Source organism: Oncorhynchus keta, chromosome 30, assembly GCF_023373465.1.
Source record: "Oncorhynchus keta strain PuntledgeMale-10-30-2019 chromosome 30, Oket_V2, whole genome shotgun sequence".
In the NCBI taxonomy this organism is placed as follows: domain Eukaryota; kingdom Metazoa; phylum Chordata; class Actinopteri; order Salmoniformes; family Salmonidae; genus Oncorhynchus; species Oncorhynchus keta.
Window position 1 is genome coordinate 21,564,899 of NC_068450.1, and position 15,661 is coordinate 21,580,559.

Sequence of the window (15,661 nt, forward strand, 5' to 3'; positions counted from 1 at the left end):
AGTCCACAATCAGCTCCTTTGTCTTGCTCACGTTGAGAGAGAGGTTGTTGTCCTGGCACCACACTGCCAGGTATCTGACTTCCTTCCTATAGGCTGTCTCATTGTCGTCTGTGATCAGGCCTTCCACTTCTGTGTTGTCGGCAAACTTAATTATGCTGTTGTAGTCGTGCGTGGCCATGCAGTCATGGGTGAAACAGGGAGTACCCAAGGGGTCTAATCACTCACCCCTGAGGGGCCCTGTGTTGAGGGCCAACGTGGTGGATACATTGTTGCCTACCTTACCTGGGGGTGGCCCATCAGGAAGTCCAGGATCCAGTTGCAGAAGGAAGTGTTCAGAAGGATGTTTCAGACTACTAGAGCCACACGCACACACACACGCACACACACCACAAGAGTGTATTCGAGTTTATTTTATTTCCCAGCATTTAACAAATTATCTCACAAAATAGGACTTGGAGGGTGCATTATGTTCCATAAAGATTGTCATAATGATTTTTCATTTCACAAGTAGTAGTTATTACATATTTCTAGAATGTAATTGATTGAACATTTACGTACAATTTTATCCACTGTATATTTATTACATAGGCCCAAGCCTAGTCTTCCAGAAGATTATGCAGTAAGGCCATGGCTGCCCTTCTATCGTCAACAATATGTAACAAACGTTTCTTCAAACGTGCTAAATGTGGCACACATTACATAGATCAAGTGTCTGGAGGGGTGACCCGTCATAACAATTGAGCAACACCGTAAATTCATATAAATAGAAAATTGGGCTGTTGGACTGTATGACGTCTGCAGGAAATAACTCACAATCGCTGCAGCCATTGGCCAGTTGTCTGCTTTTCAAACGGGCACATTAAATACTTTTTATTGGATCATTCTGCAGTCGGTCAGCCTGAAAGCACCAAAAGGGGCGGGAAATTTGGTACTGGTGGAGCGTTCTCGGCTGTTCCAGTAGCAGATTGATTAACAAAATTGGTCATCGACTATAGCAGCTAGCGACACTTTTTCCAAAGTATTGTGAAGGGAAATGCTCGATATATGGCTGAGGGAGAACTATACAAGTTATGTAGGTTGATGAACCTCTGAACATGGTAATGTAACTTTCAAACTAGCATAGCTTCATCATCACATCACCATTTGATTTAGTTAACGACGTTACCGTTAACTAACGTTAGCCAGTTGGTTTGATATCCCATTATCTTTCCGCTAACTCACGTTAAATAGCTTTTGCCGTTCTATATACAAGCTGGTAACGAGACGTCGTTATACAAACTAAATAGTCCTTTTGGATTGTATCGTTTAAATTGTCGATATGGATTCATTTGGCTAACGTTAACCTGTCCTTCTAAACAGTTGGCTACATTTCACTTACTTGCTCCTCGAGACTAGCTAACGTTAACTGGGAACCACTGTTTTCACGCACTTTGATATCGAAATAGTACCCCCCGTAACAGGTTGATACTGATTGAGACTGAGATTATCGCTAGAGAAACGGTTATCTAGCGAAAATGCTCTCCTGACCTGCTACGAAAATCACTTTGTATCGAAGTGCGGTGAAGAGGGTTTCCCAAACTCTGTCGGTATGGGGAAACGTTAGCTAAGGCATGGTTAACTCACTAGCTAGTCTAATTAGCAAGTACTATAGCTAGCAAGTAATTTGGCATTAGCTGTAGTTAGCTAGGCTAACTAACACAGGCCAGGGTTCTGTGTGAGCTCTGATTCGCTTGCTAGCTAGCAGCAACAAATACTAGAAGTTGCCTTAGCCAAAGTGAATATTCTTCCGGTTATCGAGTGTCACTTGCTGGAAGTTAAACCAATAGAAAATTGCACAAGCCTAAACAAACATGAAACTTGTTGCTGGTTAACTCCACAGGTGGGCTATGTTTGCCCTATTCATGTCGGTGTTTTTCAGATCCATCAATCAGCATTGGAGTAGTTGCCTACATAGAACGTTGCTTTGCGTCACCATGTAGCTTCGCATGGGTGGCCTGGAACGTCGCAGGCGTTTCTGAAGACATCTTGAATCAGCTAAAAGAGGACACCAGGATGAGCAATCAAGAGAAGATGGAATTGGACCTCGAAATCCCATCTTCACTAGTTCAGAGTGATGGACAACTGAGACGTTCCAACAGTGCCCCAATGATAAATGGCCTAAGGTTTTTAGAAAATGTCTTCTCACTTGTATCACTCTGCACGTAACATACCTTAAGACTTACGATCTAGTCATCATTCAACTACCTTCTCTGCTGTGAGGCGTGTGGACAATTCAGTCATGCAACAGAAAACCAGCAGAGTTAACAAGGCCACCAGTCTCTCGAGATCAGACTGAGTTGGTAGTATAATACTCTGACAGTCAGTGCATTGTAGTCAATGTATATGTCCCAATTGGCATCCTATTTCCAATATAGTGCTCAACTTTTGACCAGAGCCCTATGGCACCCTATTCCTTACATTGCACTACTTTGGTCAAAAGTAGTGCACTATATAGGGTGCCATTTTGGACACCAACGTGGTGGTGTTAATGTGTCTGTCCTTTTCTAGTGAACATTCCCAGGTGTTCCAGAGTGAGATTCTATGCAGCAGGAGAAACAGCACCACTGTTGTCAACCGCCCTAATATAGTATGGAAATGAAGAGTATAATCAAAATAATATGCTTGTACTCTTACTAAGTAATATCTTATAGTCTGGGTGATTCATTGAAGTCCATCTCGCAGGTCCCTTCATCGCCCATTCGCGTCCCCAGCACTAGGCTTCATCAGCTCAAACAGGCAAGTACGACTGCATTGCACGCTCATTAGCCCAAGCTATTATTTTAGCTGCTCTGCATGTCAGCCCCTTATCCAAAGGGAGTGTATGTGACTGCAAAACATGCGGCCAGGGGCTACACTTAAAATGTGTTATATTTCCTCGCTGTCAAAATGTGCAAAACGGTCTTCTATCCATTGTTTTTGGAATTTGATGCTTTTAATGACTGATGACAAGCTAGACAAGAGTGAAGAGACTAAATACATTTCAATAGTTTAGATTTGGTTTGTCATTTCAATGTCTAAATGGCACCCTATTCCCTACGTAGTGCACTATTTCAGAACTCATGGTCTCAGAGCAGTCTGATTTTGTAATAATCTCCAACAACTGTTGACTGGACTTGTCTGTCAGCCTGTTAGAACTGTAGGTAAGACACCATAATATCACTCGCCAACCTCCTGTCTATGCTTCTTACAGGAGGAAGGTGTAGATTTGATGAACAGAGAGACTGCCCATGAACGGTAAGATTCCTACATTGAGGCTAGCTAGTTGGTGATGGAATTCAGTTTATTGGCCTTCAAGACATTAAGCTATTTATTTATGTACCAATCTGTCATATGATATTGTATACTTTGTCAATAACTGGTTGATTGTCATTGGCTCAACCCTTTCAGGAAAAAAGGTTGTGGTTTGTTTAGATGCATTTCTTGTCTACCATAGGGAGGTTCAAGCAGCCATGCAGATGAGCCAGTCCTGGGAGGAGAGTCTGAGCCTGGTGAGAAATGATGATGCTCCCATGGTAACAAGGAGATTTCCTCATCCACAAACAGTAGGCATATGCACTCCACCATTTGAGGCTCTCACCACTTCAGCATTCATGTATTTAGGCAGAGCACTAGCATGTAAGATACACTGGTCTGACCAATCTGATTCCACGCTCCAAGACTGCTTCCATCACGTGGACTGGGATATGTTTCGTATTGCGTCAAACAACAACATTGATGAATACGCTGATTCGGTGAGCGAGTTCATTAGAAAGTGCGTTGAAGATGTCGTTCCCATAGCAACGATTAAAACATTCCCAAACCAGAAACCGTGGATTGATGGCAGCATTCGCGTGAAACTGAAAGCGCGAACCACTGCTTTTAATCAGAGCAAGGTGACCGGAAACATGATCGAATACAAACAGTGTAGCTATTCCCTCCGCAAGGCAAACAAACAAGCTAAGCGTCAGTATAGAGACAAAGTAGAATCGCAATTCAACGGCTCAGACACAAGGTATGTGCCAGGATCTACAGTCAATCATGGATTACAAAAAGAAAACCAGCCCAGTCACGGACCAGGATGCCTTGCTCCCAGGGAGACAAAATAATTTTTGTTGCCCGCTTTGAGGACAATACAGTGCCACAGACACGGCCCGCAACCAAAACATGCGGACTCTCCTTCACTGCAGCCGAGGTAAGTAAAACATTTAAACGTGTTAACCCTGGCAAGGCTGCAGGCCCAGACGGCATCCCCAGCCGCACCCTCAGAGCATGCGCAGACCACCTGGCTGGTGTGTTTACGGACATATTCAATCAATCCCTATCCCAGTCTGCTGTTCCCACATGCTTCAAGAGGGCCACCATTGTTCCTGTTCCCAAGAAAGCTAAGGTAACTGAGTTAAACGACTACCGCCCCGTAGCACTCACTTCTGTCATCATGATTGAGAGACTAGTCAAGGACTATATCACCTCCACCCTACCTGACACTCTAGACTCACTCCAATTTGCTTACCGCCCAAATAGGTCCACAGACGACGCAATCTCAACCACACTGCACACTGCCCTAACCCATCTGGACAAGAGGAATACCTATGTGAGAATGCTGTTCAACGACTACAGCTCAGCATTTAACACCATAGTACCCTCCAAGCTCGTCATCAAGATCGAGAGCCTGGGTCTCGAGCCCCGCCCTGTGCAACTGGGTACTGGACTTCCTGACGGGCCGCCCCCAGGTGGTGAGGGTAGGCAACAACATCTCCACCCCGCTGATCCTCAACACTGGGGCCCCACAAGGGTGCGTTCTGAGCCCTCTCCTGTACTCCCTGTTCACCCACGACTACATGGCCAAGCACGCCTCCAACTCAATCATCAAGTTTGCGGACGACACAACAGTGGTAGGCTTGATCACCAACAACGACGAGACGGCCTACAGGAAGGAGGTGAGGGCCCTCGGAGTGTGGTGTCAGGAAAATAACCTCACATTCAACGTCAACAAAACAAAGGAGATTATTGTGGACTTCAGGAAACAGCAGAGGGAACACCCCCCTATCCACATCGACGGGACAGTAGTGGAGAGGGTAGTAAGTTAAGTTCCTCGGCGTACACATCACAGACAAACTGAATTGGTCCACCCACACAGACAGCATTCTTCAGGAGGCTGAAGAAATTCGGCTTGTCACCAAAAGCACTCACAAACTTCTACAGATGCACAATCGAGAGCATCCTGTCGGGCTGTATCACCGCCTGGTACGGCAACTGTTCCGCCCACAACCGTAAGGCTCTCCAGAGGGTTGTGAGGTCTGCACAACGCATCACCGGGGGCAAACTACCTGCCCTCCAGGACACCTACACCACCTGATGTCACAGGAAGGCCATAAAGATCATCAAGGACAACAACCACCCGAGCCACTGCCTGTTCACCCCGCTATCGTCCAGAAGGCGAGGTCAGTACAGGTGCATCAAAGCTGGGACAGAGAGACTGAAAAACAGTCTCAAGGCCATCAGACTGTTACAGCCACCACTAACATTGAGTGGCTGCTGCCAACACACTGATTCAACTCCAGCCACTTTAATAATGGGAATTGATGTAAAATATATCACTAGCCACTTTAAACAATGCTACGTAATATAATGTTTACATACCCTACATTATTTATCTCATATGTATACGTATATACTGTACTCAATATCATCTACTGCATCTTTATGTAATACATGTATCACTAGCCACTTTAAACTATGCCACTGTTTACATACTCATCTCATATGTATATACTGTACTCGATACCATCTACTGCATCTTGCCTATGCCGCTCTGTACCATCACTCATTCATATATCTTTATGTACATAAGCTTTATCCCTTTACACTTATGTGTATAAGGTAGTAGTTTTGGGAATTGTTAGCTAGATTACTCGTTGGTTATTACTGCATTGTCGGAACTAGAAGCACAAGCATTTCGCTACACTCTCATTAACATCTGCTAACCATGTGTATGTGACAAATAACATTTGATTTGATACATTTGGCTTCATCCCAAATGGCATCCTATTGCCTACGTAGTTAACTACTTTTGACCAGAACCCTATGGGCCCCGGTCAACTAAAGTAGTGCACTAAATTAAGAATAGTACTGTTTGTGCATTTTGTTTGATGGGCTACCTCCCCACTTGCCCTGGGCCAGTGAAAGCTTACCACCTTGTAGGGGGTGTGACCAATAACATGCTACAGCCAATGTTCTCTGAAGAACATAATCAGTTGGTAGTATAATACTCCTCCAACCACCATATAATATAATCTGCATAAATGTAACAATTCGATCTTCCTTGTGCAACCCCTCCCCCCACAGAGCGACAATGACTTTGAGAAATCTGCATCGTCGTCTCCAAAGCGGATCGACTTTATGCCCGTGTCCCCTGCCCCATCCCCTACTAGAGGGATAGGGAAAAAGGTATGTGCATCCAATGCAGCTCTAGTACTGATGCCTGGCAGATGGAACCAGAAATGTATTTCTGGCAGGGTCCTGGCTAATCATAATATTTTCATCTCCAATGAGCAGCAGTGCTTCTCCCCTTCATTGCAAATCCTGGTGAGCAGCCATGGCCTATCCCCCAGCCCTATACCTAGCCCAACGCGACGCTTCAGGTGAGTGCTCTGACGAGGGCTAGCTCTTATCACTGACAACTGCCATTCATAGTCATACCCCACATTGTCATTACACTATTCATCAGTTTGATTAATGAGTCACTGCTATAAATGTTGCCTGGTTGGCGGTCTTCTCTTGTCTCCAGCCGGCGGAGCCAAAGCCCCATTCACTGCATCAGGCCCAGCATCCTGGGGCCCATCAAACGTAAAGGTGGGTCAACCCTTATGTATTCTTTCACAGGTCGAAAGGCATTGTTAATGCCACATACATATATGGAGTGTACAAAACATTAAGAACACCTGTTCCTTTTCTAGCTTTAATATTGTGGCTTCAATCAATGAAATTGCGCCCAACTCAGTATCAGGTAGGGATTCTTAATGTTTTGTATACTTGGTATGTCTCATGCAGGCATACAATGCATTTGGAGAGTATTCCCCTTTTCCACCTATTGTGATGTTACGGCCTTCAAAATTGATTTAAAATATGTTTTACATCTACGCACAATACCCCATAAAGACAAACTGAAAACAAGTTTAGCATTTTTTTTGCAAATGTATTAAAAAAATAGAATATTCAGACTAGAGGTCGACCGATTGATTTTTCAACACCGATACTGATTAATCGGCTGTTTTTGTCCTCCAATAAATCAGCCATTTATTTTTTTTTATTTAAAAAAAAATGTAATGACAATTACAACAATACTGAATGAACACTTATTTTAACTTAATATAATACATCAATAAAATCAATTTAGCCTTAAATAAATAATGAAACGTGTTCAATTTGGTTTAAATAATGCAAAAACAAAGTGTTGGAGGTGAAAGTGCAATATGTGCCATGTAAGAAAGCTAATGTTTAAGTTCCTTGCCCAGAACATATGAAAGCTGGTGGTTCCTTTTAACATGAGTCTTCAATATTCCCAGGTAAGAAGTTTTAGGTTGTAGTTATTATATGACTATTTCCCTCTACCATTTGTATTTCATTAACCTTTGACTATTGGATGTTCTTATAGGCACTTTAGTATTGCCAGTGTAACAGTATAGCTTCCGTCCCTCTCCTCGCTCCTCCCTGGGCTCGAACCAGCAACACAACGACAACAGCCACCATCGAAGCAGCGTTACCCATGCAGAGCAAGGGGAACAACTACTAGAAGGCTCAGAGCGAGTGACTTTGAAACGCTATTAGCACGAGCTAACTAGCTAGCCATTTCACTTCGGTTACACCAGCCTCATCTCGGGAGTTGATAGGCTTGAAGTCATAAACTGCACAATGCTTGACTCACAACGAAGAGCGGCTGGCAAAACGCACGAAAGTGCTGTTTGAATGAATGTTTACGTGCCTGCTTCTGCCTACCACCGCTCAGTCAGATACTTGTATGCTCAGTCAGATTATATGCAACTCAGGACACGCTAGATAATATCTAGTAATATCATCAACCATGTGTAGTTAACTTGTGATTATGATAAGTTTAATGCTAGCTAGCAATTTACCTTGGCTTACTGCATTCGCGTAACAGGCAGTCTCCTTGTGGAGTGCAAAGAGAGAGGCAGGTCGTTATTGCATTGGACTAGTTAACTGTAATGTTGCAAGATTGGATCTCCCGAGCTGACAATATGTCGTTCTGCCCCCTGAATGAGGCAGTTAACCTATCGTTCCTAGGCCGTCATTGAAAATAAGAATTTCGATTGTTATGAACTTGAAATCGACCCTAATTAATCGGCCATTCTGATTAATCGGTCGACCGATAAAAGACCCTTTGCTATGAGACTCAAAATTGAGCTCCGGTGCATCCTGTTTCCATTGATCATCCTTGAGATGTTTCTACAACTTGATTGGAGTCCACCTGTGGTAAATTCTATTGATTGGACATGATTTGGAAAGGCACACGCACTGTCAACTTTGGGACCTTGGACAGGTATGTCAACGCACAAACCAAGCCATGAGGTCGAAGGAACTGTCCCTAGAGCTCCGAAAGAACAGGATTGTGTCTAGTCACAGATCTGGGGAAGGGTACCAAAAAACAACTCCGTGGCGTTGCAGTTCCCCAAGAACACAATGGCCTCCATCATTCTTAAATGGAAGAAGTTTGGAACCACAGAGACTCTACCTAGAGCTGAGAACCTCTCCAAACATGGTTCTCTGGTCTGATCGAAACAAAGATTGAATTCTTTGGCCTGAATGCCAAGCGTCACGTCTGGAGGAAACCTTGCACCATCCCTATGGTGGTAGCAGCCTCATGCTGTGGATGTTTTTCAGCGGCAGGGACTGGGAGACTAGTCAGGATCGAGGGAAAGATTAACGGAGCAAAGTACAGAGATCCTTGACGAAAACATGGTCAAGACCTAAGACTTGGTTCACGGTTCATCTTCCAACAGGATAACGATACTAAGCACATAGCCATGGTAACGCAGGAGTGGCTTTGGGACTGGTCTGACTGTCCTTGAGTGGTCCAGCCAGAGACCGGGCTTGAACCTGATCGAACATCTCTGGAGAGACCTGAAAATAGCTGTGTAGCGATGTTCCCCAGCCAACCTGACAGAGCTTGAGAGGATCTGCATAGAAGAATGGGAGGAAGTCCAAAAATACAGGCTTGCCAAGCTTGAAGCTTCACACCGAAAAGATGAGGCTGTAATTGCTGCCGAAGGCGCTTCCAACAAAGTACTGAGCAAAGGGTCTCAATACTTATGTGAATGTGATGCCATTTCTAAATTTGTTTTTTCTTTATCATTATGGGGTATTGTATGTAGATTGGGGGGGACAATTAAATCAATTGTAGAATAAGGCTGCAACTTAACAAAATGTGGAAAAAGTCAAGGTCTGAATACCTTTCCGAATGCACTGTACATGCATACATCAACATCCTTTAACTTTTGGAACTTAAGTTGAGTGGGCATTTTGTGAGTTGGTGTTATGTCCTATGGATGTTAGGTCATCAATAGAGAACCGTCTTTGTCTTCAGTAGGTGAGATGATGGAGACTGAAAGCCAGCCAAAGAGGCTCTTCCAGGGGACCACCACAATTCTGTCCTCTGATGTACTTGTGCCCCAAGTCCAACTGCCAGACTTCACCTCCTGGTGAGTTACCCCTGCAAACACATTTTTTACAACTGTTTAGAATTGGCTGCCAATTGTCTCTCGACAAGACTATTTGTTTCACAAGTTGAACAGTTTCAGTTCCCTCTCTGCCATTAGGCTAGACCTTGCACCTCCATATGATGAACATTATCACAATGTGCTTGCTGAAATGGGTATTTTCTTCTCGCCAGTCTCTCTCCGCCGGACGTGCTGGACGGCAGCCTTAGCAGTGTGGGTTCTTCCACTGGCTCGCCATCTAAGATGGAGGGCATCTCTGAGTCTCCTTCCTCCAGTAACTCTCCCTTCAACCCCCTCCAGGACCACTCCCCAAAATGAACAAGGGAACATGAGACTCTAAACAAGAGTGAAGGCATGAAAGCCACCTCAACTGTATGACCCCCCCCCATCACTTTGCTTTAGCTAATGTGGGAATCCCTTCCCATGCTGTTTGCTTTTGTTAGACTGTTTGCTAGGGGAGGAGAATCTTGGTGTTTGCATTGAAAGGAAACCAAAGCCCTAGATGTGAGCTGTGGACACACCATGCTGTAGTAGACTACATGGTGCTGCTTAGCCCCACAGTGACCAGAACAGCCAAGTTGTCTACCCTGCATCACATCACTGTCAGCTTCCAGCCCCATACCCTACTTCCTTTTCCAGCTTCACACTGGAGAGACTGAACACTGGATGGAGAAAGTTGCTCACTAAGTCAGTTTTCCTGTTTTCCTTATAGAAAACTAATTCTCCAGGTGTTTTTGGTGTGCACAAAACTGTCTGCGGGTCTTGTATGAATGAAAGGATATAACTTGTTGTTCCCGTTTTGTAAGTATGTATATAATTTTTAATGTCAATGTGTCATTAGTTTTATGTTTGATTGGCTGAGTGATGAATGCAGGCGCACAGGGCTTCAAAAGTAAACTGACAATTCTCTCGAGGGGATTGGAAATGTTCTTACTACTTGTCATTATACGTAAAGAACAGTTTTCAGTTTATATCCTCAGTAGTCCCCAAGATGTGGGGTATCCTGGTTAATTTTCTAAATTTGGCACTTAATCTGGCCCCCCTCTGGTATTAGTTAACTACGGTTGCCAGTGTTTTGGGTCATGTCTACCCATCCCTGCAGATTTGACTAGGAAGGGAAGTAAGCGGGGGGCACACAGACTGGGGTCTCAGTCCTACTGCCTGGATATATCTGTAGACCTGCAGGATGTGCAACAATTTCGTTTTTACTTCTGAAGCTTTTAGGAAAATAATTGTGTTCTTGTTTTGAAGCCACTTTATAAATGTAACTGACTTTTTTTAAGCTACGTTATTGCAGTTTATACTGAACATTAGAATAGCTCACCCTATTCTCAATACTCTGCAATTAAATCAATAGATTGGTTTAGGATGAGCACACTGAGGTAGAGGACAGAACATGGTGCCATTTCAAAAGGGATTCAGTGAGTGGGCTTATGTTGACCACAGTAGACCGACATTTGTCCGAAAAGCTTTGTGCAGAATGTGTCACTGGATTGGTTGGTTATGAATAACATTTGCAATGAACATTCATAAGCAATACCAAAGAGTTATCAGGGGAACTGTGAAGGCACACTTCAGTTATACCCTGATTCACAAATTCATTTTAAGGCCGCTGTAAAACATTTGGGTTAAGTAATTTCAGTTCAACTCTTACATTTCATATTTTCCCCTCGTTCAGGGTATGGCGTCTTTACAAAGGGAGGGGAGACTTCATGTACAAAAGTAATTATACATTTTCATTGATATATGTAAATGAAACAGTGTTATGAATAGTGAATATCTTTAAAGAAACTGCAAGCTGGGCGATCAGGTATGCTTGCACTGCTGTAAATGTAATTGGTTTAGCAATTGTGTTTTTTTTTGGGGGGGGGGGGGTATATCCTGTTCATTTTTCAATTAGTCTGAATGTCTAGGGCATGAGATCGGCAAAATAAATTAAGTGCATATGGGTGGGTCGTGGACTTGTTATACTGCTTGCCAACATTTTGAACAAGGGTAAATAAATTGTCTATTTCCATTCAATGACTTCTGGTTGTTGGTAATGTTTAAATGTCTTGCTCATCTCTTTTTGACCTCTTCATAATGACAAGTTTTTTTCTGAACAGTGAAGTTTTTTTTTTTTTTCAATTGAACCTTTTACCGGAGTCCTGCTGAGACCAAAGTCTCTTTTGCAGATGAGCCCTGTGTACACAAAGCAACGCAATCATAGAAAAACATTCAGTGAAAAGGCTTTATTTGGTTTAAGTTGAGCAACAAAGAATCGGATAAATGTGATCTTATACAAATGTGTAAGCAAGGTTTGAAATTGTTTAAGTCAAACATCTGTTTGGGCTTCTTGTGGTCAATCTGCAATTTGTTCCGGACATCTGCTCAAGAAGAAAATTGGCCCGCAGCTGAATCAAGTTGATGCTCCCTGCCCTAGAGGCACAGATTAATCAAATTTCAGAGTAACGTGCGGGGGGAATTTTTTTTTTTTTTTAAATGTATCTGCGAGTTAACAATGATGTAAGGTGGAAGTCTATGCAGGAGGGAGTTGTTGCTGCCCATTTCTTCATGTGTTTGGCCTTGTAGCCATGTCCCAAGCTTCCAGTCACTTGTGGACCCCTCATCACTGGCTCACTAGTGCTGAGTAGGTGAACTAATCAGACCGCCTTATTATCTTGTGCTGATTCAAGACTTTATTAGGCATTGATAGAATAACATTGACATTGTACAGCAAGTAAACGGATGTCTTTCATAGGAAGAGGACATTTCCTTTGGTCACATTTTAAACCTTGTTTTGTATATTGCGTCTGGAAAAGTAACACTTCCATTCAGATAAGTATCCACACGTGCATGTAACTGCACTTAGTCAGATTCAGTCAATACTAGCTACAAAAGAGTACGTTTTATTCTAAGCAGACAATATTAAGATGTGGTTACAGGTGAAGACCATACGTTTTTTTTTTTAATGACAAAGCTGCAATATGTAACTTTTTAGATGACCTGACTAAATTCACATTGAAATGTGAGTTATAGCTGTCACTCACTGAAAGTCTGAAGCGGTAGATCTGTTCTATGTGCACTTTCTATGCTTCCCAGTAAGTTAGTCTTAATTTAGGTTTTGTACACTAGCTTCAAACAGCTGAAACAATATTGTGTTACTGAAAATATATTCCACTGCTGTTTTGATGGAAAAATGATTCTCTACACTAAACATGGCTTGTTATGTCACAAACAAATTAGGCAAACTATTTGAATTTCAGCAACCAGGAAATGGCAGAGCGATTTCTACATATTGCACTTTTATGTACATGAAATCACAACTTTAAATTGCCCTAATGTGTAACAGCAAATCGTTAACTTAACTTCACCATTGTCTGTTACTTAATGGCCATGGAACTCCACACAGACACAGGATATGAAGTCAAACACAATTTAATGACCCACATGTTTTTATACAAACCCTTCCTACAACAGCCGCAGACCCACACAATGCCCTCCTTCCAGAATGTTATTTCTGTGCCCGCTGCATCAGAGGTCTCTTGCTTGGTTTCAGTCAGTATTATGTTTTTATTTCAAAACAATTAGATGTATGTTTTTGGGACAGAGGAAGGGGGAATTGACCGGATACCCCCTCCCCCTCAACACTACCCTTTCAAGCATGTAGTTGCCTTGGGTGAGTGAATGTTCTCTTCTTTTGTATCCTCTTCTCCTCGTTCTCTCTTTCCAGCCCCCATAGCACTTCATGTACGCAGGATAACCATTGTAAGAAGACCTGTAACATGGATAAACAATCAATTCTCAGCAGGATTATGCTCCAGCAGTATCGCGCACACAGAATGAATAGAACAAGAGTAATCAATGCAAACTCCATAGTTTAGTTCAGTGTACTGCTTTTGACCAGGGCTTATAGGCCTCTGGTCAAAAGTAGTGTACTATATAGGGAATAGGGTGCCATTTAGGACGTAGAAGACAAAGTGTGTGGGCTGAGTGACTCCCATGAAGTATTATCAATTCATATGCATTGAAATTGGTGATAGAATAAAACATAAAGAGCATGCAATTGTTCATCAAGGGTTTGCTCTCTGGCTCACCTAGAACGTAAGCAGCTACAAGTTTCTTGGTAACACTTAAGTGGAGGTAGACAGGCACAGTGGATTCTTGCTCCCCCAGGGTGGGCAGCATGAGGGCAGCCATACACACCAACCCCAACAGCACCGTCAGCAGGCTTGGGCCCCCAGACTGAGAGCGGCTCTCTGTACAACACACACACCATAACAATCCACTGCTCTCACTTGATCACTCCCATATTGTATTGGTGTCTGGCACCACCTAGTGTCAGGACAATATAATGACATGCAGTGCCTCCATTTCAGTTAGTTCACCTAAACAACAAATGTAGCCTGCATAATGTTGGCTAATATATTTTTGGTCTCATGGTACATAACACACTTAATAGGTATTGATAGCTAAGTTTGGACGAGATATCCCTTTTCAGCGGCGAGTCATACTCCTACCTGTCTGGAAGGTGGTCTGCTCAAAGAAGACGCTGTCTGCTAGCTGTTCCCTCATCTGTCGCTCCTCCTCCTGGGGCCGGGGGCTGGGGGGCTCCTGGGCAGCCGAGGGCCTCAGAGTGGCCGTCACTTCCTTCCGGCCCAGGGCCTTCCTCTGGCTCTGCTCAGACACCTGCAGCCGGAACTTATCAGACACCCCATAGTGACAGGCCCGCACATCTTTGTGTCGAATCACTCTGAGAACAGACAGACACACAGAGGAAAATACACGGTGAACGATAAGAATATTTGACTGGAATGACTGCATTTTTTTTAAAGCAGAAGCTTGCTTCCAATTAAATAATTCTCTATTATTGCTTGCTATTTCATAAATTGCACTCAGGCTTGTAGGGGCACATCATGAATATCATGTCCTTCATTAATATGCCTTAAAGGTGGGTAACTGATGGTCCTAGTTACGACATGTAATAGTAAGCTTATTACTCACATGTCAACACAGCACTGTGGTTTGACGGCTCCGGTGGCATCCACCACGGTATACTTGTTGGGCGCTGTGCATAGCACTGACCGAGAAAATAAACTGAATGAGTAGTGTATACTCTACAGTATCAATGTGGTTCTCTTGAATCCTTAATTAATGGCTAAAATGGTTCTTATATCAATACCTAGTTATCTTGAAACCCAATGCTTTATTTACCTTTGAACTTGAGGGCGAACTCATAGGGGTTGTAGAGGGTGAGAACCTGCTTGTGGGAGGTCTGCTCGTCCGCGTAGAAGACAAGCTCTGTGGGGAACACGAACACGGGAAGGCTTCCTTCCACTAGCTCAGGCTGTCCACTCTGCTGCTGCATTGGCTCCAGCTGAGCTCACTCCCCAGTCCCTTTCTCTCGTCCTATGTGTCTGGCAGGGCCCTCTCTCTGGAAGCTCTGCAGGTGTGTCTGGCAGGGCCCTCTCTCTGGAAGCTCTGAAGAGGTGTCTGGCAGGGCCCTCTCTATGGAAGCTCTGCAGGTGTGTCTGGCAGGGCCCTCTCTCTGGAAGCTCTGCAGGTGTGTCTGGCAGGGCCCTCTCTCTGGAAGCTCTGAAGAGGTGTCTGGCAGGGCCCTCTCTCTGGAAGCTCTGCAGGTGTGTCTGGCAGGGCCCCCTCTCTGGAAGCTCTGAAGAGGTGTCTGTCAGGGCCCTCTCTCTGGAAGCTCTGCAGGTTTGTAACCTCCCCTCACGTGCAGATGGCCCTTCCCACTCACCCTCAGCTTCTTAGCAGGATAACGTAATGCTGCACCCTGGTAAACAACAACAGTCTCAGTGGTGAGACTTCATTCCAACCAAGTACACCACATATTAATGACTAATTGTGTATAGTTATAAAGTAACATCAACACCATGAAATAACACATATGAAATCACGTAGTAACCAAA

At 43.8% G+C, this 15,661-nt stretch overlaps 2 protein-coding genes across 5 annotated transcripts; one reads left to right on the plus strand and one right to left on the minus strand.

The window, feature by feature from the left end:
• Window positions 1-882: 882 nt before the first annotated feature.
• Window positions 883-11,774, plus strand: pabir2 (PABIR family member 2). Of its 4 annotated transcripts, none has more exons than XM_035743980.2 (11): window positions 883-1,097; window positions 1,919-2,162; window positions 2,548-2,626; window positions 2,722-2,775; window positions 3,230-3,273; window positions 3,473-3,527; window positions 6,364-6,465; window positions 6,574-6,659; window positions 6,806-6,870; window positions 9,620-9,734; window positions 9,926-11,774. In XM_035743980.2, exons 2-11 carry the CDS (start codon window positions 2,053-2,055, stop codon window positions 10,068-10,070), a joined length of 855 nt encoding a protein of 284 aa, XP_035599873.1. In that variant the 5' UTR covers window positions 883-1,097; window positions 1,919-2,052; the 3' UTR covers window positions 10,071-11,774. The 4 variants fall into 4 exon arrangements, with proteins under 4 accessions (XP_035599873.1, XP_035599874.1, XP_035599872.1 ...); XM_035743981.2 differs by having other exon boundaries at window positions 9,623-9,734; XM_035743979.2 differs by having other exon boundaries at window positions 885-1,097; window positions 2,710-2,775; window positions 9,623-9,734.
• Window positions 11,775-13,153: 1,379 nt separating this feature from the next.
• On the minus strand, window positions 13,154-15,382 carry mospd1 (motile sperm domain containing 1). The gene is made up of 5 exons (XM_035743982.2): window positions 14,946-15,382; window positions 14,736-14,811; window positions 14,252-14,484; window positions 13,829-13,990; window positions 13,154-13,509 (listed from the first exon to the last, which is right to left on the minus strand). Exons 1-5 carry the CDS (start codon window positions 15,097-15,099, stop codon window positions 13,478-13,480), a joined length of 657 nt encoding a protein of 218 aa, XP_035599875.1. The 5' UTR covers window positions 15,100-15,382; the 3' UTR covers window positions 13,154-13,477.
• Window positions 15,383-15,661: the final 279 nt, after the last annotated feature.

What these genes read in the sequence shown, in the direction of transcription:
- pabir2 (XM_035743978.2), top strand. Translation starts at nt 2,053, where the DNA reads ATGAGCAATCAAGAGAAGATGGAATTGGACCTCGAAATCCCATCTTCA. An exon ending in GGGAGGAGAGTCTGAGCCTG is followed by an intron (nt 3,528 to 6,363) that starts GTGAGAAATGAT and finishes CTCCCCCCACAG; the next exon opens with AGCGACAATGACTTTGAGAA. An exon ending in CTGCCAGACTTCACCTCCTG is followed by an intron (nt 9,735 to 9,925) that starts GTGAGTTACCCC and finishes TCTTCTCGCCAG; the next exon opens with TCTCTCTCCGCCGGACGTGC.
- mospd1 (XM_035743982.2), bottom strand. Translation starts at nt 15,099, where the DNA reads ATGCAGCAGCAGAGTGGACAGCCTGAGCTAGTGGAAGGAAGCCTTCCC. An exon ending in GTTCGCCCTCAAGTTCAAAG is followed by an intron (nt 14,812 to 14,945) that starts GTAAATAAAGCA and finishes TTTCTCGGTCAG; the next exon opens with TGCTATGCACAGCGCCCAAC. An exon ending in GCAGACCACCTTCCAGACAG is followed by an intron (nt 13,991 to 14,251) that starts GTAGGAGTATGA and finishes TGTGTTGTACAG; the next exon opens with AGAGCCGCTCTCAGTCTGGG.